The sequence below is a fragment of the Accipiter gentilis genome, chromosome 21 (genome assembly GCF_929443795.1).
Source record: "Accipiter gentilis chromosome 21, bAccGen1.1, whole genome shotgun sequence".
Taxonomy (NCBI): domain Eukaryota; kingdom Metazoa; phylum Chordata; class Aves; order Accipitriformes; family Accipitridae; genus Astur; species Astur gentilis.
In genome coordinates, this window is record NC_064900.1 from 473638 (window position 1) to 501633 (window position 27996).

Genomic DNA, 27996 nt, shown 5'->3' on the forward strand with positions numbered 1-27996 from the left:
AATCTATATATTTCCTCCTTTGTAGTCATTTGTGAGACACAGAGAAGCCCATGCAGAGTTTGGTCTAGGCAGCGCCTAACAGACAGTGAAGTTTCATCTGTCTGCAATCAGGATGGCAACAAAAGGACATCTTTCTACCCCAGTGTTGTGGCTCCTTCTCCTCTCCATTCAGGTCTCCCTGGGTAAGTACATACTTTATTTCACATAAGGCAGTGAGATAGGAAAAGAATGTAAATTCAGTATAAATACGTTGTTATTCCATCAACCTGTAAGGCAAAGTGTGAAGAGGGTGTTTAAGTACATTTCTGCCTTTCATTCCATCTCCTTGGTGATCCTGAGAGAAAGAAGGGTAAGCCATTTGTAATAGTTTTGTATTTTACTCAGACATCAGTGACTGGCCATTCTTACAGGAATTTGAGTCCAAGTTTAGTAAACAGCCAAGCTGTAGTGGAAACCAGCTGGGTATTCTTACTACTGTCTTGCCTCCCCTGTTGAGCTCTGTGTAGACAGAATGAATAACTCCACATCTTTGTTCAACACCAGTTAATATGAAGTTGCTGTGCTCTATGTGTCTAGTGGAGTTCGGCTGAGTATCATACTGTCCCCTCAGTTGTTGCTGTATATCTGAATCTTATCACTGTTTGTCTCTCTGCTCTTTAGAGCTATCTGTACACGTTGGAAGCTGATGATGAGAGACAGATTTTGGAATCCTCATTTTTGTCTCTATACACATGGAGGTGGCACTGTGGCATTCTGGTGGTGGTCGCATCCCCATATGATGGGAACAAGACTTCATGGTTGATACTTCAATGTAGCATGGCCCTAGTCTTAAAAGGTTCTCACCAGTTGTGTGGATGCAGTCACACTTCAAGTGGGCAGGAAGAGGAGGCACAGGCCTTTCTGTGCAAAGGATTGTGAAGGACAATCTTAAGCATTTGTATTTAGACATCTTTGTAGCAATGTTTGAGTGTCAACTGAGCAGTACTGTAGAAATGAGAGTGAGTTTTCTGCCAACTTCTTTTTAATAACAGGGAATAGTAATAGAGTGACTGACTGGCAGATGTAGAGACGAGTAGCTTTACCTTGCCACCATCATCAGCACCTATGACCCCCACCTCTGTTCTACGCTACTGCAGCCGCCGGCTCTTCCCCAGGGAGGGTGCACCACGCAGGCAGTGCGGGAGGCACAGCCCTCCGGGAGTGAGCGGGCAACCTGCAACTGAGGCAGCGTGTGTGTGCTGAATACCTCCACTTAGGGTCTGGGTACAGGGATTCATGGCTCATTCTCATCCCTGGCCTATGAGGGGAACCAGGTCTTCAGCAAGAGCAAGCCAAAATCTGATGCCTTCTGATCCAAGCGGAACCTCACTCTGTGACTATTACTGCTGAATTCAATGAAGGCACTTGTGGGACATGCTAAGGATTGTGAGGAATACAGAAGGGGTTCCTGTACGTATCATAAAAAATTCACATAAGATTGATTACAGCAAATTACAGTTTTGATCAGGGAATATTTAAATCTGTTGATTGGGTTATGCCTACCTTTGCCTCCAGCCTTGCATGCTGTCACATGTTGAAAACATCAGATGTTGGTTTAAAAATTCAAGTGCAGAGATGTCAATCACTCAAGTGAGGAGCTGTTTGTTTTGCTCCTGCATATGGCTAATGGAAATAGGTTATCTGGTTCCTTTAATAATGTATTATGAATTTAACTTTTCTTAGAAATTATTTCTCTTTTAAATGTGCATCTTTTTAAGGTAAAAAACCTCTTTTTTGGACTATGTTCTTCAAATAAACTGTGGGTTGTTCTCCAGAACATCTTTCAGAAGAGTCTTAAAAGACTTATTGCAGAAAGATTATACTCCTTCTGAGGCAACATGTTGCAAGTACAAAGGGGTTTATTTTGTGGTTATCAGAGGCTTATGCTATGTATGTGAGAGACTTTCTTACTCAGGAAATTTGAGGAGACAGAGAGGGAAGTTTGCAGAAAAAATAGGTTTTGGAAGTTACTAGTTGTCATTCATTTGAATAATCTCCCTTAGACTTTTTGAGTTTCAGAATCTAAATGATAGGAAATTGTGAGGAAGTCCAGCAGTGTTAGCAAAGAGGTAAAACTTTTGCCTGTGTATAAGAGGTGATCATGTGTCAAATCTATATTGTCTGTGTCTGATGAAGTAGGGAAGAATCAGGCTACAGAACACATGGAGGCGGAGGCAAACTTGCCTTTCGGTTGACTGCTGCTAGCAGTTTACTCTGGAATGAGAAACAAAACAATGGTTGGTTACTGAAGGAAGTGGCTGCATTAGCATCAGTTCTTTGGGCTAAGACTGACATACTTACACGGAATAGATAGAGGAATTAGATTAATTTTCAAATGCAAAGAAAAATGATATATACTTGTTTCACAATCTCAAATGACAGCAAGCAGTATGATATGTAGGAACACCTTCCTCTTTTGAGGAAGAGAGGGAAGTTGATATTTTCCACAACAGATTGTTTTGAAAACTCTTACTGGAAAACCCAAGGCTCTTAGTGCAAATTCATTATCTTTTGTTCCTTATCAAATAATTGATAGGAGGTGATCTCTGAGAGGTATCTTTCTGGACTATTTGCAACATGTGCACAGCTGCACTGTTTTTTGTTCACATCACTGCCCAGTGCTGGGTCATGAGTACTGCAGGTGTCTCTTGGTACCTGGTTCAGGTTCTGATACCTTTCTTGCTTCCAGTGCAGTCTTACTAAGAATTGTTGTCTGTCTTATCTAACTGTGTCACCTTTGGAGAGGTGACTCATGAGTCATGAGCTGTAGAGTTGGTATGAGGGTACAGCAAGGGCCAGCTGCTCCAGCTGCGATAACGCGGCTGGCAGGGCAGGGGCCTCACCAGCCAGGGTCAGCCCTGCTGTACCCAAGAGAGGCAAGCAGGGCAGACCTAGGGGTGGTAGTTGAGTTCAGCTCTTGTTGCCAGCTTGCCTCAGATGATCAGGCAAGTTCATGGTAATGAGTCAGGTCCAAGGTCAAGCTGAGAAGTCAGTCTGTGGCTCAGGGAGCAGACCGACAGGGCCCATGGCCAGGCATGGCCGTGCCTGAATTGAACACAGGTGCACCTACAACAGCTCAGGCAGGGACAGAAGGTCCAGGCCTGTGCTTAAATGGAGGCCTTGGCCCATGGGAAGAGTGTGTGGGTGGAGACCCCAGGTGGGGAAGGTCAAGGCCATTAAAGATTATTAGTGCACTCCAGGCACTGACAATTGGATCAAACCTGTCCTATAGATGTTTGCTTTAATTTTCCATTGTGTGTCAGGTTTTGAAGGAGTGCTAATTTGGGACCAAAGTTACTAGGCTTCTTACATGACTGTCCTGTAAACCTTCTCTAGCTATGTGGTCAATCTGAATGATCCTCCAAGCCCCAAAAGAAGTTGCCAGCCCTCTTCAGTTCCATAACGTGATTAAATCTTAATTCGTGCACCTATGAGAAAAAAAGAAAAAAAAAAAAAATTAGTTACCTAGCTAACAGTGAGAGTGCTCATCCTTCCTCCTCCATCACGGTGTGGGTGTCCTCTCTCACACCAGGAAGCACAAAAGCCTCAGCAGTCCAGCCGCTGTTGCATCTGCTTCAAAGGCTTTTGTGGTAAGCTGATGTTTTTTACCTTCCAGCTTGGAAGTTTGGTCTATATTATTTCCATAAGTTAGCAGATTCTGCCAGACAAAGATGATGGCTGTAGGAGCCAGCAATCTGCAGGTGACAATGGCTGCATAATGTAGCTCTTTCTGGGCACCTGTCCCATCTACGTGGTGCTCTTGCTTTGACCTAATGGCGCTGCTCCCAGCGTACATCAGGCCTTAGCACAAGCTGTGTTAGCCAAAATCTGAGCAGGAGCTGAGTCAACAGCCACAGGTCGGGGAGAGAATCGGAAGGTTAAAAGTGAGAAAACTCATGGGTTGAGATAAAGGCAGTTTAATAAGTAAAGCAAAAGCCACGCATGCAAGCAGAGCAAAACAAGGAATTCACTCACCACTTCCCATTGGCAGGCGGGTGTTCAGCCATCTCCAGGAAAGCAGGGCTCCATCATGCATAACAGTTACTTGGGAAGACGAATGTCATAACTCCAAATGTCTCCCATTCCTCCTTCTTCCCCCAGCTTTTATTGCTGACTACAATGTCATATGGTCTGGAATATCCCTTTGGTCAGTTGGGGTCCTGGCTGTGTCCCCTCCCAACTTCTTGTGCACCCCCAGCCTCCTCGCTGGTGGGGTGGGGTGAGAAGCAGAAAAGGCCTTGATGCTGTGCAAACACTGCTCAGCAATAACTAACACATCCCTGTGTTATCAACGCTGTTTTAATCACAAATCCAAAACACAGCCCCATACTAGCTACTGTGAAGAAATTTAACTCTGTCCCAGCCAAAACCAGTACAGCACCAAAGACACGTGCTTCTGTGACCTGTAGTCCAGCTCCAGTTGCTGGCACTTAGACCTCCATACACACACATGCACACTGAATAGAGTCACCTCACCCAGGAAAACAGTTAGAAATAGATTTTAATGAGAAGACACAATGGACAGTGTTGATTAGGTGCAGGGCATAGCCAGAGGAGCATACTGACGAGCAGCCTGCTTACCCACCACTGGCTGCTTTTCATAGAATCACAGAATGGTTGAGGTTGGAAGGGAGCTCTGGAGGTCATCTGGTCCAACCCACCTGCTCAAGCAGGGCCACCTAGAGCCGGTTGCCAGGACCGTGTCTAGATGGCTTTTGAATATCTCCAAGGAAGCCAACTCCACAGCCTTCCTGGGTAGTGTGTTCCAGTGCTCAGTCATCCTCCTGGGAAAAAAAGTGTTTCCAGATGTTCAGATGGAAAATCCTGTGTTTCAGTTTGTGCCCATTGCATCTGGTCCTTTTATCCAGTTACCCTTCTATTTTCCCATGCTTACTCCTACCAAAACATCCTTGATCCCTCCCTTTCCCCACTTTTGAGTCCTCTCCTAAACATCCCATAATAAGCCTTGTGCAATTCCAAGATGCTTTTCTTGCATTCCATAGAGCATCCCATACTACCTCAGCAGTCTCTTAAGGTGACAGGGAAAGCCCTCATGTTGATTCATCTGATGGGTTTCACACCTGGACAGTGAGGGCTGATTGCTCTGCGGGGAGAGACCTAGAAGGGGTCAAGGCAGGGCCCTGATGATTATTGGGATTTCCTCACCTGCCATTGTTTCTCTGTTCTCCTTTGCACTTGGAGACAAGCCTTCTATCACATACCGTAACAAATGAATGCCATCCATATTGTTGTTTAATTACAATAGTGACTGTTTTTGATGGAATTTGACAGAAGGTTTGGGGGTTTTTTTGTTTCAATGTTTGTTTTCACAAACATCTACAGAAAATCATTGTCTGTTTCAATTCAGAATATTAACTCATTGTCTGTTTCAATTCAGAATATTAACATGTTCTATGATTCTGTGATTCTGCGTATACTTTTTACTCAAGCAGATATGAATCTTTCTGTAAGTAAAGAATCTTTTTTATGAAAAGATGTTCCAAAACTCTTGCCTTAAAATTCCTGACTGGGAAAAAAAACTTAATTCCTGAACAAGTCCACTTTTTTTTCTTTATGTGTCATTACATCTTCGGCCACATGCTTCAGTTTTTCCAATGTTTACTGTGTCTGTGTAAGACACAGACTCAGACCCATTCCCCTGTGTTTCTTGGATCCTAGCAGGCCTTTGTGTAGCTTGGCTCCTAAGAACTGCTCCTGTGTTCCACCATCATCCCTGCATTTGAATGTAACAAAATTCTCCCTGTGTTTTCTAGCCTTTAAGTCCCTGTGCTAAGCTACCGTATAATATTTGGTGCATCTATAGTAGCCGTCCAACACTGTAAGGCAAGGAACCAACATGTGCATCTTCCCTCTTCTGTCAGGCTCCTTATCAAGTGCTCTGTGATGACTTTAATGTTATTTTGTGAGTCCACAGTTAAAAGGACTGGGAAATGTCTACCCATATCAAAGGAAAGAGGCAGACCTGGGAGAAGAGCAGGAAAAGAGGGTTCTTTGGGCATCAGCCTCACCCTCACCCCAAGAGATGGTGGGGCATGAGGAACAACGTGAAGACCTACCTGTCTGTCTTGTTTATGCTGCTGCATCTCCCGAGATAGCTTGCCACCCCTCATGAGTAATTCTCTTCTCTTCGGGTACCCCTGACTAGGGCACCCCACGGCTAGGGCAAGAGAAGAGGGAAAGAAGGGTATTGGGACACTGAGTTGCAAGTAATAGTTTGTCTGAGAGGAAGAAGTTGAGGCAGACAAGGGAAGTTGCTTCTTCACATAGTACTGAACATGGGAATGAAGAAAGTGGTGCCCAGTGAACGTTTTCAGCTGGATATCATCATAGCAGAACAACAAAGAGAAAGGAGGAGTTTCTGTTGAAGCCTTTGTGAATCACACAGCAGGGACATTACTCAGCTTTTCCCACCCCTGATAGGTCAGAAGAAGAGAAAGCTCGCCTGCCATTAGAAATAACTTACATTTTAGCAGTGCTGTTAGCTCAAACTTGTAAATACAGACAGAACTCCCTGCAAAAAAACTTGAACTATTTAGAAAGGTGAACTGAATAAGTCTGATTTAAGAGTAATAACAATCTCATTAACCATCTGCAATAGATAATCGTGATTAGGCACTGTCCTTTCCATAACCTTGTCCTGTCTCTGTGTATGAAGGTGCCGATGAATTGAGGCTGGCAAATGGAACTAGACCCTGCTCTGGGAGAGTGGAAGTAAAACATCAGGAGCAGTGGGGAACTGTGTGCGATGGTGACTGGACCATAAAAGATGCTGAGGTTGTTTGTAAGCAGCTACAATGCGGATTTGCTCTTCAGGCCCTTAATCGAGCTCCTTTTGGAGAAGGATCTGGACCAACGTGGTTGTATCGACTTGATTGCCGTGGTGATGAATCCGCTCTCTGGAATTGCTCACATGCAGGATGGGGTGTTTTTACCTGCCCTCATTACTTTGATGTTGGAGTGGTCTGCTCAGGTAAGAAGTCACCCAACCTTGTATAATAGAAAAATGCTACAAGGCTGAGGTCAAACTTTGTCCTAGCTGGAAAAAGCCAAGTACTACACAGAGGTAACACTTTCTCCATAGCCTCTGCTCAGCCAAAGCAAGTTGCACAAGCATTAAGTCTTCTGCTTACTAGAAGTGTATGTCTCCTTTGCCTGGGCACAGCAGTGACATAATGGAAGTAGACATAGTAAATGACATAGAAGAGTGTGCTGGTTTTGGCTGGGATAGAGTTAATTTTCTTTTTTCTCATTTGAATAATGAAGCCTCGAGGACAGACACTAGTAAATGGCTATTTATTTATTTGTTTGTTTGGGGATTGCTACTTCTCAAGCATTTGGAAAATGTTCAAAACTTCCCTCCTGTAGCTTCCCAAGGATTTAGTATTTTCACATACTAAAAAATAAGCATTCCCACACAGCATTTTCTGTCTTGGTGGTGGCATACAGGAATTGTCACAATGTTTATTTAAAAATATCAGTGGTCGTCAGAGAAGTGACATGTGTGCTGCCCATGAAGGTATGGGAGTTATTAAATTAGGTCAGTACAACCAACCCTTGATGCTGGATTTCTTGGATTTTTTTTCCAGGTTTCTCTAGGCTGCGTCTGACTGGAGGGGACACTGCCTGCTCAGGACATCTGAAAGTACAGCAAGAAGAAACTTGGGCTACGGTCTGTTTTTCACACATTGATTTCAAAAGTGCCTCTGTTATATGTAATGAGTTAGAATGTGGCCAGCCTGTGGATATCTTGAGAGGAACTCACTTTGGAGACAGACATGAACTGATCTGGCAAGAAGAGTTTCACTGTGTAGGGAATGAGACTAGCCTTGCAGAGTGTCGCAGGATGCTGCACCATAATAAGACATGCTTTTATGATGCCACTGTTGTATGTTCAGGTGAGACTTTGGACTGATGGATGTAATTTACATATGTCCTATATGTTTTCTTCCTGTCAACCCACCGTTCAGAGCCTCTGCATATTTCTGTGGTCCTCAGGGTTCTTGGGTGCTTCCCTAATCATGCCCTGAGCCATTCAGGGAAGGCCAGGAAGTAATAAAGTGCAGCCCCACAATCTCTCATTCACTCCAGAGTGTGCATTTAACATGGGCTGTTCTAACCACTTCACTTCTGCACCAGGGATACAGATCTCAAAAGGGCTGTAATTTCTTTTATGCTACTAGAGGTATGCACTCAATAGTGCTGAGAATTCCTTCCATGTCTTTCTCATATATATAAAAGGAGAGATGGCCAGAGCAGACAAGCAGCAACATGGAGAAATGAATTTATTTTCTGTGCTGCCAGTGTGTATGTTAATCTCTGGCACTTCAGTTAATTATAAAACTGGGAGAGGTACCATACCTCCAAAAGGTCAAAGGAGGCACAAGTTACAAATTGAAGTTATCTGAAAAAGAAAAAAAAAGAAAAAGTTGTCAAGAGGACTGGATGACTTTAGTTGTGACTGCCAGGTAACATTATTTAAGAACTCCATACAGTCATGGCTGCTGGGGGCTCTAAACACATCTAACTTACTGCCACCAACTACAAAAGTGATGATTAGACCTAGCAAACACAGGGCATGAATCAAAAGGGGTAAACTGAACATGAGGCAGAGCTGCTGTCAACACCCTGTCACAAAACAAGCCTGGAAACGACTGCAGTTCATGTCCATTTCCCAATCAAAGGGCTGCAGTCTGTTTCAAGACTGCCTTGGACACTGTCCCACTGGCCATGGCAATCTGGAGTGCTGGCTGGGCAGCTGTGACAGCCAAGCAGCGCAGTTAAGGTATCAGTAACTGACAGGTCTTGGGTCCTTCCTCCATCTTGCTAGAGTCACAGCTCAGAGTGGAAATCCAGGTCTCATTAGGGGGAGTATGATGCAAGGACCAGGCAAGGGTAAGAAGTAACAGTGTGAGAAGACAGAGGGACTGCATGGCGCTGGCAGTAGGACACCATAGTCCTACCCATGCCGCACTTAAATTATTGTGAATATGCTGATGGGCGTGGCCTGTTGTGTTCAGAGCCTTATGCTGTGGCATGGGTGAAAGTTGAGAATTGCATGCCGCAGTTGCTGCTTACCGGGTAATATGAGATGACTAACTACTGGGACAGAGAGTGCTACTGGTAGCTCCTACTCCATAGTCCTACCCATGCCGCACTTAAATTATTGTGAATATGCTGATGGGCGTGGCCTGTTGTGTTCAGAGCCTTATGCTGTGGCATGGGTGAAAGTTGAGAATTGCATGCCGCAGTTGCTGCTTACCGGGTAATATGAGATGACTAACTACTGGGACAGAGAGTGCTACTGGTAGCTCCTACTCTGAGTTTCTCATGTGCTCCAAATGCAAGGCAATGCTGGAACTGCCTCTGCAAGAAAAGATGTTGCAAGGTAGCAGCAACAACTATTATGGGGGAGGAGAGAGCAGAGAAAAGGAGGAGAGACTGAACTTAAAGAGTCAAAAGACTGTTAGTGATGTAGTGCAGGCTACAATATGGACAATAAAGACCTTTTTTTTTTTTCAGAGCTGGCTTATGAGCATCCTGGTCTAACATGCTTCCCAGTAACCTGAGACACAACAAGTGTTAGTTCCTTGCAGCTAGATCTCTCTTAAAATTTTCAGTGCAATGACACAAAAAAACCCCAAAACTGCTAAGTTCCTTTATTCTTCCTGCAGGCTATGGTGGGTACAGGCTGGCAAATGGCAGCACCAGATGTTCAGGGAGAGTAGAGCTTCTTCATGGAGGCACGTGGGGAACCCTGTGTGACTACCTGTGGGATTTACCAGCTGCTGACGCCCTCTGCCAGCAGCTGGACTGTGGAATTGCCCTAATGATACCAGATGGACAGTCCTTCGGGAAAGGAAATGGATCTGTCTGGAACGGCACATTCAGCTGCAAGAAGAATGGCTCACACCTGAGAGACTGCCTTGTGAGTGTGAGAGGTCATGATGAATGCCCTGCTGGAAAAGTTGCTCGTGTGGTATGTTCAGGTGAGCAGCGGAAAGGTCTAAGAGGAGAACTGAAAAACTCCTTTGAGGACTTCAGCTGTATCACAAGGCTGCTCTTTGTGAAATGCTTCTAGTGTCAGGAAACAGCAAGAACAGGGCTGCTCCACAAGGTAGGATGAGCTGGGGGCAGCAAGTGAGGACAACACAGTCGGTGTGTCCTTACCCACCAAGGCACAATCCAAAGCATCTGCAGAGAGGACAGAGGAAGGTACAGATAACAAGGTCTATGCACAGTCCTAGACAAGGCAAAGTAATCAATCAGATGTAGGGTCCAACTGGAGAGTACAGTCAGGAGTAGCAGAAGACAAGACTGGAGGCAGTTACACCAGCCACATAGTTCAGGCAAGGACTGAAGGCCTGGTCCAGGTTTAAGTGAGGCCTTGGACCAGTAGCCCAAGGGTACATAGCTGGAGGCCCTAGGTGAGGTGGCTGATCAGAACAATTAAGGTCTATTGGTTCACCCAGAGCCCTGAAACCTAGTGCCCTGGGTTTAAAAATGGCAAAGGGGACCAGATCCTGACTTCTACTCATTCTTCTTAGTAAAATAGGGTGGGCTGAAGTCTAGTTTTGAGTATGGAAGTTCCCGTGGCCCAGTGGAGTAATTTTTACTACTGAATGCTAAGGAAAACTCATTCCCATTTCCCAGTCACTTTCAGGTCATGCCCATGAGCAGTTATGAACATGACATCTCGGTACTCACTTTCTCTTATATTCAGGGTGCCCAGGTGTCAGGTTGGTGAACGGCACCACATGCTCTGGCAGAGTGGAGGTCCGCCATGGAGACACGTGGGGAAGACTCTGCCGCTCCCACTGGAATTTGCAAGCTGCCAGCGTTCTCTGTCATCAGCTGAACTGTGGCTATGCAGTGTCAATCCAGACAGGAGACCATTTCGTGGATGGGGATGGGCCCATATGGAGAGATGTTTTTCACTGTCAAGGGACAGAGTCCTGCCTATGGGATTGTGCTCAAGTGACTTTGGGCAATCCAGCCTGTTCAGCCAAAGAAGCAGCCACTGTTATTTGTTCAGGTAAGTCAGGAATGGCCTTTTATGAGTAGTGCAACTTCAGACCAAAGCAGCATTGGTGATCTCACACTGCCAAGCAAGTCTGTTATGTCAGCCTGCCTTTAATGCCCTTTCCTTTCCTTTTGCCCATCCCTCCAACCTTGGTTTCAGCATAGAAACTTCATTTAGTAGAGGGATTCACATTGTTTAGATGTGCCTGACTCCTCACAGGATGTAGTGTTTGAGCTGGGGAAGCTTTTCTCACTTCCCATTGCAGACCCCTGTGTGCATGAAAGCAAACAAAGCCTTAGCAGTGGCTGCCTCTTTAACCAGTGGTGAGAATTATTTTTTTGCCAACATAGAAATTTGTCTTCCATCTCTCTTCCGCATGTTATTTCTACTGCAGTAGATGTTATTCAATACATTTTCCAACCCTCTTGAGCCCAGGTCTTGCTGAACCACTCAGACTCTCAGGTGGTGAGAGCCGCTGTGATGGGCGAGTTGAGATCTCACTCCATGGCATGTGGAGGAGAGTCCTGGATGATGACTGGAACATTAAGGATGCTCATGTGGTATGCAGACAGCTCCAGTGTGGAATTGCTGAGAAAGCCTATTACCTTCCAAGGTCTGAGCGAGGCATGGGTCCTGTTGGCTTAAGAAGTGTCCAGTGTGCTGGACATGAGACTCAGCTGATGCTCTGTAACACGTCCTGTTCTCAGACAGTGCCAACAGGAGTTGCTGAAGACATTGGTGTGTTTTGCTCAGGTGAGTTACTATGTGAAAGGTACAGAATGCTTCCTAGGGTTGACTCTAGCCCACCTTGTGCTGTGGTCTCACCAGATCTATAGGCATAGGTCTGAGCTTGTGATACCCACCTGCTTGCATACTCTAAGGGACAAGTGGTAGTTGAGGAAGCAAGTGCAATTTACATAATGCTTTCTTCATCTGAATTTCTTCAAGAATTTCTCTCGCAGAATCAAAAAGAAATAATACACATTCTGACTGTCACTTGGGAATTAAATAGGTTTTATTTTGTGACACTTCTATATTTATAGATACGTGCAGCCTTTCAAAGTAAATGAGAACTGTTTCTACTCTTGTCTTATTTTGTAACCCATCTGTAACAGAAACTGTCTGTCTAACTAAATGAGCTTAGATAGAAAACAGCTTCTCCAGCATTCTAAGATAAGGTGATCTCTATATAATTTGCATGACTAGACACTCCTCCTTGTTTGCAACATCTCACAGGAATTATTCAAACATTTACCTGATGCAGGAGTAGGCCTTTCCCTTTATGCGGTTTTAGCATCACAGGAGTTCTGCCCAAGAAACCATAACAGAAGAACTGGAATATAACAAGAAGATGGTGCCTTAAAAGTGTTTTAAACATACAGCAATTATGTTGACCCTGTGCATTATCATTATATTGCATGTTGATGGTTGGGTTTTCTTCCTGCAGGCAGCAGACAGATCCGGCTGGTGAATGGAACAAACCGTTGTGCTGGGAGAGTAGAGCTTTATCATGACGGCATCTGGGGCACCGTCTGTGATGATAACTGGGATCTATCAGATGCTAATGTTGTTTGCAAACAGCTGGGATGTGGACATGCCATCAAGGAATTTGTCTCTGCTCATTATGGTGAAGGCTCAGGACATATCTGGCTGGATGATGTGAACTGCACTGGGGCTGAATCTGATCTCTGGGCATGTCCCTCTAGGGCATGGGGCCAGCACAACTGCCAACACAAAGAGGATGCAGGAGTTCTGTGCTCAGGTATGTTCAGAAAAGCCTTTTCTGAGCCTGTGGGTTGAAAGGGGAGAGTTACGTGAAGGGGAAGCAGAGAGTAGTGGAGGCTTGCTTGGACAGCCTCTTGCTCTCTGGCTACAAGCATAGCTGGTCAGCATATCCCCTTGGTCCCACCAAGATGGAAAGGGTCTGCAGAAGTCCTAATTTTGCATTAACACACACACACAAAGAAGTGTGTGGTGGGGTGGTATATTTGGGGGGTAAATTGGAGGGTTTCCATAAAGATTTCCACAGCAAGGGGCTGTGGGTATTCCTTGTGCAGGAGGAGGTCATCAGCTGCCATGTGCCCATTACAGTCAGTTACAGCTGGCTCTGAGACCAGTGGAAATAACACACTGTGCACCAAAGAATCAATTAATCAGAAGAGCACATGGAAGCTCTGCTCATGCATATTTGAGACAGAGTGGCAGCTGCAAGGAGAGGAGAAATGAAGAAGTAGAAAAAGACACTTCTGGGGACATGGCTGGAGACATGGTTTCCATGCTAGAAGAGGTATCCCTCTGAGAGGGCTGTGGCCTGTGGATAAGCCACACTGGAACAGATACACTGCTGAAGTGACTGCAGACTGTGGAGGACCCACAATGGAGCAGGTACAAGCCCTGAAGGGACTGGTCAGCCACGTTGGACCAAGTACAAACCCTGAAAGGACTGCAGCCTTTGGAGACCCCACAATGGAGTAAATACAACCCCTGAAGGGACTGCAGCCTGGAGTAGAGGAAAATGAATAAGAAGCAAGGAGCAACAGAAAAAAACCACAACCACCTGCACTGCCACTCTCACTGAAGGAATTGGGAGGGAAAACAAAGGAATTTAGGACTAACGGAGTGGATCAAAGGCTTTTTCCCTAAATGTTTGTTCAATTTTTAATGTCTTCTTTTATTTCCTCATTACCCAAAGCAATAATTAAGATTATGTTAAGTGCAAAAAATAAAATTAAGTTAAATTTCCCAAGTGGAAACAGCTTTGTCCATGATAGCAGACAGTAAATGTGGGAGAAGCTCTGGCAATGCTAGTACCTGGCATGCCCTGGGACTGGAATAATTGTAGTGACTTCAAAGTCCAGAGAAGCCTTGATTCTGATATTGGAAATTTGTCTTGTTGTGGTGTCATGTAAATGGCACATTCATTGTCAGTGGGTGGTGGTGGGGCAGAGCAGGGAAGGGTACAACCTATGTGTAAACAGGTGGGAAATGGAGAGTGTCACAGACCCTGTTGGAGGGGAAGGTGATTGAGAAGAACTCCAGTGGCCTGGAGCCTGGATATTTTTTGTGCAAGAATATCAGCCCAGGACATGCAAAGGGGTTATGTTGCCTGTGAAACCCCAAGAGAGTGGTGTGTTGCTTTGCTGTGGGGTAAACCAGAGTGTACCATGTCCTCACAGCAGGGCTTCAGGAGGCAGTAGGACAGCTTAGCAGAGCTGAGGAATCTGGTTGATGGTCTCTGTCAGAGTAATGGTCTGGTAAAGTGTTGTTAACTAGTGCTCAGCACAAAAGGGAGGATTCTGGCCAGAAGTTAGCCACTAGTAGCACTGAAATGGCCAAATTGCAAGCTTCAGGGCTGCTCTTGGGAGCACCTACAGCTTAGATTGACTGACCTGGAGGGGGACCCTGACACCTTGGGAGGGAAAACTAGGGGCTCATGATGGATTAAAAAATTAGTCCTTTCAGGCAGCCTGAGTTACAGTAATTAAGGAGCCCTACAGAAGAGGATACGCTGCTCCCCAGACTGTGACCACTCAATGAATGGGTCTTTACTCCGAGTGTAAATGAATGGAGAAATGTGGAGAAACTTACAGTCACTGCTCCAGGGAGAGGCCTCTACAGTGGCTATGGCATTTCTGGGACACCAGAGCAGAAGAGATACAGCCGAAACCTTGAGAAAGCAGAATTTTGGGGAGTTCAGGGCGTAAGCCACTTGTAAAGACTGTACTGCACAATGTAGGAGGGCTTTGGTATCAGTTTATGGAGAGATATGTTGAGTAGTGCCTAATCCTGCTGATCCTACAACCAAAATACCACTTTGAAAGAACTGGGAAGAAGGGGATAATGAACTGCACCTGGACTGCTGGAGTGTGGCAAAGGGAGAGGGACACTGAAAAGCATGTGGTAACTAATGTTAGGGCTTGAAATCTCCAATGGCTGGGCACAGTTACTAATGCTTCTCCGGTGCCACCTGGTGGGATGCCCTGTTGATCAAGGAGTGACCTACATATACCATTCTGGAGTGAGGATCCCAGAAAAGGAGTGCAAGCTTAGCAGCGCGATTGAAGTTAATACCAAGGATCCAGCAGTATGGTCAACCTCAGGAAACACATGAAGTGAGAATGAGAATTCTGCACGTCCCCCTCCTACACACTGAGACTTAAGGATGTATCTGAAAGAGAAGGGAGACAATATGAGAGACTGGGAGGAAAAGCCCTTCACGGACCTAGCATTGTGAGCACAGGAGAGAGGTGAGAGCTTATTTAAACCATTCCCGTCTGCTACCCCTGCTTCTGGACCACATACTGCTCTGACAACTGATTTGAACTTACTGTGTCAGGGGGTTCTCCCTTGGCCTGGCAGTGAATGAAGTTAACCAAAGTCATTAGACTGTCCAGATAAGGCAGCCAGGCACCCTTGCCTCAACAATGGTGTGCGCTAGTTGCTACCTAACGATAGCGGAACTCAGTGCACCTTATTGTCCTCTCTCTGTAGCAGTGATAAACAAATAGTTCTTGGAGTGACTGGAGGAGAAACGTGCCCAGCTCTTGAGGAAGGGAACCAAAACTTGAATAGATGCTTTTGGTACACCTTACTTGCTGCCACTGGCCCTACTGCCTCTGTCATTCTTGACACTGACTTTCTTGACCACTGGAGGTGGATGGATGGGACAGAAAGGCTTTGGGTTTTTTGGAATAGGCAGCATGGCTTGCATAGGTGAGAACCAGCTATGGGACTCCCCAGGACTCTCTAATCACCCAGACACTGCTGAATTTGCTTAAATAGACCCAGGTGTCAGTCCCTTGGCAGTCCAAATAATTTGCTGAAAGTGGTATCAAACTGACCAATGGGCCACCAATAAAATCCCCAAAATAATTGTTTCCCTGGAAGAACAAGGGGTGGTCTTAAACACATGGTCACCTCACAACAGTTCTGTTTGACCGGTATGGAGGTCTGCTGGAGAATGATGGTTTACAGTAGACTTCAGAGCTCTGAATGAAGTCACACCCCTGTTAGCTGTTACAGTTCCAGACACATTGCAGGTCTTGTATGAGCTAGAAGCTAAAGAATATACCTGGTATGCTATAACTGATACTGCAAAGGCTTTTTTTTTTTCAACCCCACTGGTCAAAGAAGCAAGACCTCAGTTTGCCTTCACCTGGCATGGTGTGCAGTACATCTGGAACCAGCTGTCCCAAGGGTGGAAACACAGCCCTTGCTATCTGCCATGGCATCATCCACCAAAATTTAAAGCAACGGAATTCCAAAGAACTTTCCTCTACCTTGATGATGTATTGGTTGGAGTAACAACTCCAAAAGTACTAAGTAAAGGGCTATAGGTAATCATTACCATTCTCAGTGCTGGATTTGCCATTAAGCTCTCCAAAGTAAAAAGGCCCCCTCAAGATATACAGGTTTTAGGCATGCAAAATGGATGCAGGTATGACAGCTGACCAAATTGCTTGGATAAGCACCATGGACCTCCACACAATAAACAAGAACCTGGGCTTTCTTGGGCATTACTGGATTTTGACGTATGCACGTCCCTGGTGACAACCAATTGACCAAACCCACATATCATGTGACCTGAAATAAGCCTCAATTAGAGTGGGAAGAGGAACACTGGCAAGCTTTGGAGCTGATCAGCAGGAGATAGTTGTCCTGGGTTCAGCTGGGATAGAGTTAATTTTTACAGGAACCTGGGAGGTGGGGGCATAGCCGGGGCAGCTGACCTGAACTAGCCAAGGAGCTATTCCATACCATATGACATCCTGCCCAGTATATAAATGGGGAGCAGGCCGGGGGGTGGTCTCTGTTTTCGGTGGGGGAAGTGGCGGAGCGTCGGGTCCCGGGTGGTGAGCAGTTGCACTGTGCATCACTCTTTTTGTATACTTTTTTTCATTAGTGCCGTTGTTGTTGTTGTAATCTCTTTTGTGTTTGTCCCAGTAAACTGCCTTTATCTCAACCCTCGAGGTTCCAGTTTCTTTTCCTTTTCTCTCCTCCGTCTCCTCCCCATCCCACCGGAGGGGGGCGGAGGAGTGAGCGAGCGGCTGCGTGGTCCTTTGTTACCGGCTGGGCTGAAACCACGACAGTAGTCCATGCCGTGGCATTGGGACCAATATGGGTAGGTAGCAATGTAAAAAACTTGTTATACACACATGCAGGAAAGAAAAGCATCATATGGAGTTTGTGGTACTGAGCATCTCAGGAGATGAGAGACACTGTTGGCACTCTGGTGTCAGAGCCACAAAGGAGCAGAAAATAACTACTCCCCTGTAGAGCAGTGAGTTCTAGCTTCATATGCAGAGGGAGTATGAGTGCCACTGAAGTCAGTGCAGAGTAGTCACTGTGGTTATGCCCTAGACCAGCTGTCCTGAATTTTAGGTTCAAGGATTCAATACCACTGAGGGAAGAACAACCGCAACTACACAGCAAAAAATGGCTACTGGTCTTTTGCCAATCTGCACATACTGGTTCAAGCCCCAGACCAGGATTAGTTGCATTTACTAAGTCAATGGCCAGCAATCAATAGTATGAGGATGACCAAATGCCTTTGGCTGTCAAAGCCATAGCATATGATGAATTAAGTACTGAAAATAAACAACAGAGTTTGTTTACTGATGGATCCTGTAAAAAGCACAGCAGGAAACAGGAGTTGGAAATCCTTGGAACCCCTCTACAGGAGAAGCTGCCATCTGGAAGGAGACCTGAAGAAGTTTGAAAGGCCTTGAAAATAGCTTTGGAACATACTCAGGAGCATCAACAGACCCATGTGTACAGATTCCTGGATGGTGAATAATGTGGCAAGGAAATGGCTTGAAGAATGAAACTGTGGTAACTGGCAGCAGTGAGGAAAACCATTTTGAGATGGAGAAGTATGGAAAGTAATACAACAGCTGCTTGAAGAAAGACCTGCTTAGTATGTCATGCTAATAATGCACATATCCCAAATTCAAAGGCAACTCGGGAAGAGAAACACAGCAACCAAGCTGACCAGCTGGCTCAACCTGACAGTAGGGATTTGGGATGGGAGCTTAAAGGAAAACTATTTTTTAGATAGTGAGCCTAGGAAACTGCTGAGAACGCTGTGAGGGATCTAGCACAGAGGAGGCTGCTTAGGCTTGTCTTGGGAAGACATAATGCAAGCATTTAGGCAGTGTGATGTCTGTGGAATAACACAACATAGAGCATGAATGATGAAACAGTATGCACAGTGAGAGAAATGAATGTTTGGAGATGCCTGGCAAGTGGATTATATAGGCCAACACCTTCCTCCCCAGAAACACTGGCAGATGCTACATTCTCATAGTGGTAGAGCATCACTAAGGTGGCTAGAAGCTTTCCCCACTCAGACAGCAAACACAGGTAGCACCCTAGAAGGTGTAAACAAAGATATCTGTTGGCACCATGGAATGACACTTAGGCAGGAACCAGACAATGTAAGTCATTACAAAAATACAACCATTCAAGAATGAGTAGAGTAGGTACATCACCAGGCAGCTGCAAAAGTAGAGCTGTGCAATGGTTTACTTAAACCCATGCAGCCCAAAAGAAAACCTGAGCTCATCTGGGTGATAAAGTACCAGCCAGGCCTGAGGATGCTTGGATTGAGAAGCCTGCAACAGTTGAAATCCCTAAGAAAGTGGTCTCTATTGTTTGAAGAGCAGGGTTTACTTACTGGTTGGTCTTTGGAAAAAGAAAAATTAAATGTATGCCTTTACATAAAGTAAATAGAAGAGAGTAGTCTTACTTCACTTCATAAACTATGTTCTTGTTCATGTGTTTTGAAAGGACAAGGTCTGAGTCTTGTAATTAATATATGTTGAGATTGGTATGACGTTAACTCCTATAGTGTGGTTCCCAGAATGAGAGATAGTGTTTTATTGACTATATGTGCACATTGTTACAATGTCAATACCTATTGTCTGGGACTAAGGGTAGAGTTTATAAAGCATGTGTTTTATGACTATGATGATGGTAAAATAGAGTTTATAATGGGTGTATGTTCAAACACTTCTTAAAGAGGAGTTTCACAGAGGTGAGGGGTGAAATGTACTGGCTACAACTGGCAGTCATCAGAGGCTGCAGGGGTGCCCTGTGCTTCTGCAGGAGAGCCATTCCAGCTGGCTCTGAAATTATCGTAAACAAGTCATTGCACACCAAAACTTCAACAAATCAAAGGAGCACATGGTACCTACACTTCAACATACCAAAGAAATATGCCTGTAACTGGAGGGGGTGGCCATCACTGTTGTTTGTTGATGTAGATGCTGAACCAGAGAGGATCACTGTATGATTTTTGGGTTTAAGTGTTTGTCACTTTTAGGGTGGTTTCCTCTGGCACTTTCTCATTCAGAGTGATGAACAGGATTGTTAGCAGATTCTGGATTTCGCTCATCACAGCCAAGTTCCTAGCAGAATCAGGCCCCTCTAATTGTACTTTTATGTTTTTACTTCTAGAGTTCCTGTCTCTGAGGCTGGTGAGTAGCAATAACTGTGCTGGGCGGCTAGAAGTTTTCTACAATGGGACATGGGGCAGCATTTGCTCCAATCGTATGTCTCAACTCACTGCAATAACTGTATGCAAACACCTGAACTGCGGAGACGGTGGGGAAATCGCAGAAGACTTCAAATATGGCAGAGGTTTGGGGCCCATGTGGCTGGACCACATTGAGTGTACTGATCAACATACCTCTCTCTGGCAATGTCAGTCAGACCCCTGGAATCCTCAGTCGTGTGATAACCGAGCAGAAGAGACCCATATTTCTTGCACTGGTAATTAGAAATGCATCTCTACAGGACTGCCCAGACATATACATAAACCTGTGCATGCGTATATGGACATTGTAGTAATTACCTCATGTTCGTTTGTTACCTGGTATATATTATTTCTAGTTCCATGCAAACAGCACAAACATTTTTCTTTGTCTATATCCCTGATGTAAATGAGTGAATTAAAATTACATGAGTGTCACCAAGTGCAGTTACCCAGTGGAAATCCCAAGGAAGTCCCTGATAGGATGCTGCTATTTCATATTTTTAAAGCAAAAATCTATGCTTCACAGTCAGTTTGTGAGAACTGAGTTAGGATCAGGCTTCTCAAGAAGTCTAGAGGCATGTATGTTTCTACATGTATGGAGGCATATCAGCACATATGTACTGTGCATGCATGTAGCCATGGACAAGTGTATGAATTAGTTCAGTTCTGAAGGTCCATTTCTAATGCCTGCTCTTATGACAGTATTTCATACCTGTGGGTTCCCACTATAATATAAATGAATTCTAGATGACATTCATATCTCCTGAAAGGCATTGCAGCTGCCTCACACAAGAAGAAAGCAAGCACAATCATCAGGAAGTTTTTTTAATTCACAGCAATAGCTAAACAGTGATCCACCAAGTACTAAATAGGCCATATATATATTATAGGGAAAAATTAACTTGATGATTGATTTTCAGGCATTTCATACTCCCTGACTCTTTTCAGAGAATAATAAAATTATTTACCTCAGTATTTAAATTCTGCAGAAAGAAAACAGGCAACGTCTCCAGCCCCATTTGCTGAGTGTCCAAACTCTACGAGTTGTTCAGGTACCTCTATCTCTTTGTTTCTCCTTATTGGTCCCTAAAGACCTTTCTGCTGTTTCAGCAATACAGAAGGATTCTGTGTTTTGCAGACAGGGAGAAGTTACGACTCATAGGAGGAGAGGACGGATGCTCAGGCAGAGTGGAGATTTGGCACCAACGTTCTTGGGGAACAGTCTGTGATGATTCCTGGGACATGGCAGATGCTAATGTTGTATGCAGGCAGCTGGGTTGTGGATCTGCTGTGTCTGCTCTGAGTGAAGCTGCCTTTGGGGAAGGGACTGGTCCCATCTGGTTGGAGAAGGTGCACTGTAAAGGAACAGAGCTGTCTCTTTGGGACTGTCCTGTCAAGCCCTTGTTCGGCAAAAACTGTGATCATAAGGAAGATGCTGCTGTGAATTGCTCCGGTTAGTGACTGGTCCTTTGGTTCATTACACAGATCTGGGAAGGAGGTGGATAGAGGAACATTATGTCAGCTGTACATCCCAGTGACTAGCCCCTTTGTAATTTTGACTGCAGGAACCTCACAAATTATGTGAAGATATTCTCCCTATTTTTCACACTTGCCTCTTCCTTAACCTGGACTTGCCTTCCTTTTGCAGGTATGACAGAAACAACAGCATCGCCCACTAGAGCAGGTAAAACATGACTTCTTCCCCCTTTCTCTCCCATCAAATGAGGATTTAATGTCCCTGATACTGCATAGCAGGTAAATCACCAGTACATTCCAGCTCACCAGAAAGCATCTCCTGCAGCCTTTTGTAAAGGAGAGCCGAGTGGCACTATCCCAGCTGCTGAATTCTAGCTGCTTAAGCATGACCCACAGCTGGGCAGCAAGTCACCTGCCTTACCCTGCTAGCATGGGCACAGCAGGAGGCTACAGAGGAGCAGCCCTTTGGGTCCCCTGGTTCTCTACATGTTGCTTCATTTCCATTCAGATCTTCCCAGGCGCCCTGCCACAGAGAGTATAAGAATTTCAACGCCTGTCATCTTCTGCATTATTCTGGGGGCCCTTCTCTGCCTGGTCCTTGCCATTTTTGCCAGACAGATCCGAAGTGCCAGGGCACAGCAGAGAGGTAGGTCCCTCAGAACTGGTAGGAAATGCCTCCTTGGCATGGCTGGTGAGTGTTTAGTTGGCTGGGGAGGCTGGGGGGGGATGGGTGACTGAGATGAATGGCATCTGCTGCCACACTGAGATTTTCACTTACCATCTGGCAATAAGACACCCCCAGCAGTTCTTATTCTCAGTCAGCACTCTCTTGGTGACTTTCTGGGTACCAACTAGGCCATGTAGACCCCTTTAGGTCACTTCTCCTTTTCATGACCCCAACCTGAGTATGAGCAGAGACTGTGTGAGTGATTGTTGCCGTTTACTTTCAGGCTCCAGACTGTCCTATGACCCCTTCTCTGAAGTTGTCTATGAAGAGATCGACTATAACCTGATGAGAGAAAAGCAGGGCATGACTGGCCTCTCAGGTCTGTGTGTCTTGATCTTGTCAAGAGGAAATTCCTCTTGGTGGCCCAGATCCCAGTTTGATACTTTGCAGCTCCCAAATCTACTGGGAATTGGAAAATTCCTAGATTTGAGGAGAGGGATTTCCTGTCCACTCGACTCTGCCAGTTTCTCTCCTAGGGACAATTCATTTTGTGCTGTCCTCACTGCAGCCATACAGCATAGATCAGTACAGGTCAAACAAACAAACAAAAAAACCCACAAAAAACACAAGGAAAAAAAAAAAGAAAAAAAAAGGCTTTTGCTGTAATTATTTAAAGCAGGAACAAATAAAGGAATAATTTGTATCTCCCTCCCAGCAGCTATGTGTCTCTGTAGGCTTCCTCCTGTCGATTGCTTTTCTCCCTTCATGGCTTGCCTCCCCCTTGAGCCACGAGAGGTGTTATGGAGCCCCTGAGGGATTTTTGGCTGTTCCACCGTAAGCCCTTTACCTTGCAGGAGTAATACTGACTGCCCAAGAATCTGTTGGACTCAGATGGTATTACTGTAGCGTACTCTTTTCCTCATGATGCAGTCTTAGCAGCTAAGGAGAGTTTAATCTGATATCACGCTCTTTTTCATTTACCTAGATTCTTATTCAGAGAGTTCAAAACCAAAGGCACAGTTTTACAGGGGGGACAGTGATGAAGAAAATGATCCTGGAGCAACTCAAGGTAATGGAAGACAGGGATCCTACAAAGAAAGAGACCCCAAATCAGGGTAACTTTTAAGTTCCAGAGCATTTTTGGTGATTAAACCTTTTTTTCTTGCTGCACTTCATGTCTACTAGTGATGTTTTGATGTGAACCAAAAATTTCTGTTTAACTTTTGTGGTAGAAGAATGTCATACAATCTCATATACAAGTGCTAGTCTTCCCTTCTATATGAGAAGTTGAAAATAAAAGTATTGCACTCTTCACAGGATCCAGTCACATGAATCCAACAATTTGACAACTGCTTCTCCCAGAAATCACAACTGTAACAGCTTGTAAGCTGTTGCTTCATTTCTGAGATAAATGGAGAGAATTAAGACAGAGGAAAAACACGCTCCAAATAGGAACATTGGCATACAATTGGAGTTGATTAGAGAATTTTAATCCGAGTGATCTGAAGAAAATGCAGTTTGCCATATATGGGGTTTTTTAAATTTGAAAAAGCTGAGGGAGAGCAAGTGTTTGGAGAAGAACTGCATTTTCCTAGAGCTGATCAAAAAGCTCTCTTAGCTATAGCCTGGTCTCTGAGAGATCAACCGCCAAAGGCACAAGCAGTTCTGGACCTCAGCTGCCCATATCCCAGACTCTTTGCTGTGCTATGTCTTTAATTTTATTTTCTATGGTTTGTCTTATATTAAGTTTTTTTATTATTGAAAATTAAACTAAAAGCTTTTCTTTTCCTTACTTGCATTGAAATGCTTGTCAAGAAGATAATTATTCCAAATAAGATCTCTACTAGGTAAAAAGTGAAATAGGAGTGCTTTGATAGACTTTAAATTTTATATATATATTATTTGTAAGTCCACGTGTGTATGTATATACCATAAAACAGTGAAAACTAATATTCTCTGAGGGATGGATTCCAGTTAAGTACAGACCACAAGAGCGAGCTGCCAAGTTCAACAAGGCCAAGGGCAAGGTCCTGCACTTGGCTCAGGGCAGTCACCAGGATCTGTATAGACTGGGGGATGAATGGATTGAGAGCAGCCCTGTGGAGAAGGACTTGGGGATACTGGTGGGTGAAAATGGGACATGAGCTGGCGATGTGCACTCACAGCCCAGAAAGCCAGATGTATGCTGGGCGGCATAAAAAGCAGCGTGGCCAGCAGGTCGAGGGAGGCGATTCTGCCCCTCTGCTCCATGCTGGTGAGACCCCACCTGCAGTACTGCGTCCAGCTCTGGGGTCCCCAGTACAAGAAGGACATGGATCTGTTGGAGCAGGTCCAGAGGAGGGCCACAAAAATGATCAGAGTACTGGAACACCTCTCCTATGAGGCAAGGCTGAGAGAGCTGGGGTTGTTTAGCCTGGAGAAGAGAAGCAGAACTGCAGATATTTTTCTCCAAAGGTTTGGCCTAAGTTTGTATCCGCATGTCAGTAGGCAAATGGCCAAGGGTGGCTACTTAGCTAGGCCATTTCAGAGAAATTTAACAGAAGGTGTTTAAAGTAACGAAAAGACAAAGAAGCAGGTGCTACTCAGAGATAAATGAGGAGTAATATGTCATTGTGCAATTATGAAATGCAATGGGGAATCTTACTCTGAAATAAATGCTGTCACTAACTACGTCCTTCTCCAGATCTTCTTCCCCCTCCTGTCCCTCCTCCACATTGATTTTCACTTCCTACTTGTTACAGCAATGTATAACAATTATTGGAGCTATATCATTGTTGCCTGGAATACCTTAGAGTCCTCAGGAGGATTCCTGGTTTGTTATTGTTCATTATCATCATGATAATGTCAGTATTACAGGCCCTTATAGCTGGAGCATCAGCTACTGCTTTCTCTAGTGGAAGATCTCTCCCCATTACAGTTAATATCTGTACTGTTCCAGAGGTCTCTCCACTGCCTGGAAATGCCCTGGAAGATGGTTATGATGATGTGACAGAAGCTCCTGGACCTAAAGATGCTTCTCTTTCTGAGCAGAATGAACAGGAAAACATTGGGATCCCTCAAGAACATGACAGAAACAAGGATGCACGGGCAGGTGAGGCCAGATGAGAAGTGCTGTTAGTTTTCATTATCTATAGTTACTGTACTGAACTCAGGGAAAATTAAGGTGGAGGGTACCTCAAGGGATCACCTCAGTTTTAGCTAACCACTGTCAGGAAGGAACACTACCTACCTACACAGAGAGTGTATGTTAGATGTTTGTTATGCTGTTCTTACAGCCATTCAATAGCAGTGTTTCCACAGCCTCTGCAAGTAATCTTGTTCCCATGCTATGTTTTCCTTACAGCTATAAAATTCTTGCCTGTGGCCTAACCTAAGTCTTCACTGCTGCAAATTAAAATTGTTACTGATTACAATGACCATGGGAATAGAGGAGTTGCATTCATTTTGTAGCAGCCTTTTAAGTACTTGAAGATTGTTAACATATCTCCCCACAGTTCTGTTTTGTATTTTGTTTCTTTAGACTGCTGCAACCTAAATTAGTCAATCTTCTACTTAGGTCTTGTTGAGTAGATATCTGCTCATTCTGTATGTCTCCACTCAGGCTATGTCAGTAGGTCCATATGTTTCAAAAAGTGTTTCAAACCCAAAATTTTACAGTATTTCTATACAGCATGGTATTAAGACCTTACTAGTGTCAGGTAGAGCAGAAGGACCATTTCATAGGTGTTAGAGGATATCCTTCTGTTTATGCATGCTAGTGTGATGTTTCCTTTTTTTGCAACAGCATGACTCTCCTGACAGTGTTCAGTGTCTGCCCTGATGCAACTTCAAATCCTGCTCTGTAAAATACTACATACCATTAGACACCAATCTTTCTAATTATGCAGTTGATTGTTTCTCCCTTCATCTGTAGTCCTTCAAGTGTCATTAGATTTCATTCTATCTTCATCAAAATTTTGCTAGGATCATTTGAATTATAGTATAGTATGGTACCACCTGGAGAACATAATAAGAATATGTGTCTTTCATCTTAGGACTTAACAAAAATACTTGGTTGTATTGAGGGCTGTCAAAGAATCTTACCTGGTACAGTGAGCTACATAAAGAATAGCATTTTTCACTGAATTTGTACCCAGTCTACAGAGGTTTGAGATAGACCATATTTCTATAGTTTACTTGTGAGTTGAGTGACAATTTGCTCTACTCCCTTATAAAAGCACTTTTAGATAATGAAAAAGAAAAATCAGATTTATCTGGTGTGATTTATTTTTGATAAATCCATGTTACTGTTATCTACCTGCTTTTTTTCTTCTGTGTCCTTACAAGTAGTTTATTTGTTCTCATGTCTTTCTGAAGTCAAACTTTCTGCAACTCCTAATCTTGATTCTTCTCCCACACATACCATCTTAAAAATAAGCATATGTTGTTCATGTTTTCCCAGTCCTTCAGAGCCTGTTCTCTGTGAGTTCTTAAAGACAGTGAATAGTGCCTGGAGGATGGATTCAGCTAGGTTTTTATCCTAGAACTAAATTTGGTCCATCTAAATCAAAAAGAATTAACAAAAAAGAATTTAAGATGGACTTTTATTTCTCTGTGCACTTAATATAACTGTGGAACACCTTCTGATCAGCGGCTGAACTCCACCTTTTGGGGTAGTGATAAATACATTTGACAGATTGAAAACATGAAAAAACAATCAAAACATTTTAGGACTCAAAGTGATTAGAGAAACATAAGAGGGTTTTTTTTTAACAGCCCATGATTATATTCATTTTAACATAAGGTAAGAAATTGTATACATTTCTGCCTTACATAAACGAATTCTCAGTGTCTTTGTGAACCTCACTTGCTGTTGACTTCATACAAAGCTGCTCTCCTGTATTGACAAACTTTGCTGTTTGCAAAAACCATGTATAGTTAAGGTATATTCATCTCTCTCATCTGTTGTTTGTCTTCTAAAAATTAGGAGATACTAGGGGTTGCTAAATCTGGTAGTCTGATGCAGTTTCCATGACCTTAGGCCCAGCCAGTAGTGAGGCTGAGCACGCATTGGCATGCACACACATATAATACATATATGCAGGTGCATAAGGCTGGCTTGTAGAGCCAACGCAGACAGAAAACACAGCACTCAAACACAAGCAGCACCGATGGCCTTATCCTGCTCCTCTCCCTGGCTGACCAGGATGAAGGCCTATTGGTGGAAAATACGTATGTACACACACAGTATGGATCCCTCCTGCAGTTGGCCTTAGACACTTAGTCTGTCCACTAGGTACCCCTGGATCCTAGGTCTCTCAAGTTGCTGGCACCCGCGTGTACTAACAGATCTACACACACCCACCCCTCCCACACCCATACGCGCACGAACACTACATTTCCACCAGTAACTGGCCTTAGACACTCAAGTCTATCCAATACTCAGACGCAGACAGACAGGCACGCACATGCGCACACGCGCGCACTCGCACGCATAGCCCCTTTTATCCCCTTAGCATTGTATTTTCTCGTGTTTCTTCCTCCCCAAACTACATTGGTCCCTCCTTCTCTGTGCTTTTGTTTCCTCCTCCAAACAGCCCATAGTAAATTGTCTCTAATCCCAAGATGCTCTTCTCCTGTATCTCATAATAAGTCTCATACCTTTGTGGGCAACACCACCCCTCAGGCAGTAAGGTGGGTTACATCCTCTTAATGGGTTTCAAACACAGACAAGGGGCTGAGCACTCTCCTGTGACAGCCCTGGGAGGAGCCAGTTCAGGGCACATTTGTGGGATGGACAAGGACAGATCTACTAAATTTGCAACGTGTCAGGTAACACTCGAGGCAATAAAAACGGAGTTGGGTTATTTAGGGATTTTGAAGAATTGCCTTTATTAGAAGTGTTTAAAGTTAGATCAGTAACCTGTTTTCAGGGAACAGCAAGCTTGATCCTTGGATATGTGTACATGTAGCAGGAGGCAGGACGAGACAAGCATTTTTCAGGTCTTTCACAGCCATGCATATCTAAGGTTCTAATTTCTGGAGATGGCAACTGACAGCCCATGCTGCCAGCTGCACAACCATGTAAAGGTAATACAGAATATGCATTTCTCTCAGTGTTCTTCCCTTCATGTTTTCAGACGGGAGTCCTAATGTGTCAGGAAGCAGGACCTCTGAGGCTGCGAGACATTCATCCCCTGCTCTTGAAGATACGGGCTATGATGACATTGAAGAGCTAGGACAGCGATAGAGGCTGCT

General features: G+C 44.4%; 1 protein-coding gene across 1 annotated transcript; it reads left to right on the plus strand.

Annotated features, from left to right (window-relative positions):
- Positions 1-63: 63 nt before the first annotated feature.
- On the plus strand, positions 64-27993 carry LOC126048877 (antigen WC1.1-like). The gene is made up of 16 exons (XM_049824372.1): positions 64-182; positions 6716-7030; positions 7647-7955; positions 9732-10046; positions 10781-11092; positions 11516-11833; positions 12528-12842; positions 19538-19852; positions 20606-20668; positions 20755-21069; positions 21265-21300; positions 21601-21738; positions 22043-22138; positions 22745-22828; positions 24698-24850; positions 27879-27993. The coding sequence occupies exons 1-16, from the start codon at positions 113-115 to the stop codon at positions 27986-27988; spliced, it is 3264 nt and encodes a 1087-aa protein (XP_049680329.1). The 5' UTR covers positions 64-112; the 3' UTR covers positions 27989-27993.
- The last annotated feature ends 3 nt before the right edge of the window (positions 27994-27996 follow it).

Coding starts and splice junctions, on each gene's coding strand:
- LOC126048877 (XM_049824372.1), top strand. CDS start 113: ATGGCAACAAAAGGACATCTTTCTACCCCAGTGTTGTGGCTCCTTCTC. Junction 11,834..12,527: donor CATTGGTGTGTTTTGCTCAG/GTGAGTTACTAT, acceptor TTCTTCCTGCAG/GCAGCAGACAGATCCGGCTG. Junction 24,851..27,878: donor AAACAAGGATGCACGGGCAG/GTGAGGCCAGAT, acceptor TCATGTTTTCAG/ACGGGAGTCCTAATGTGTCA.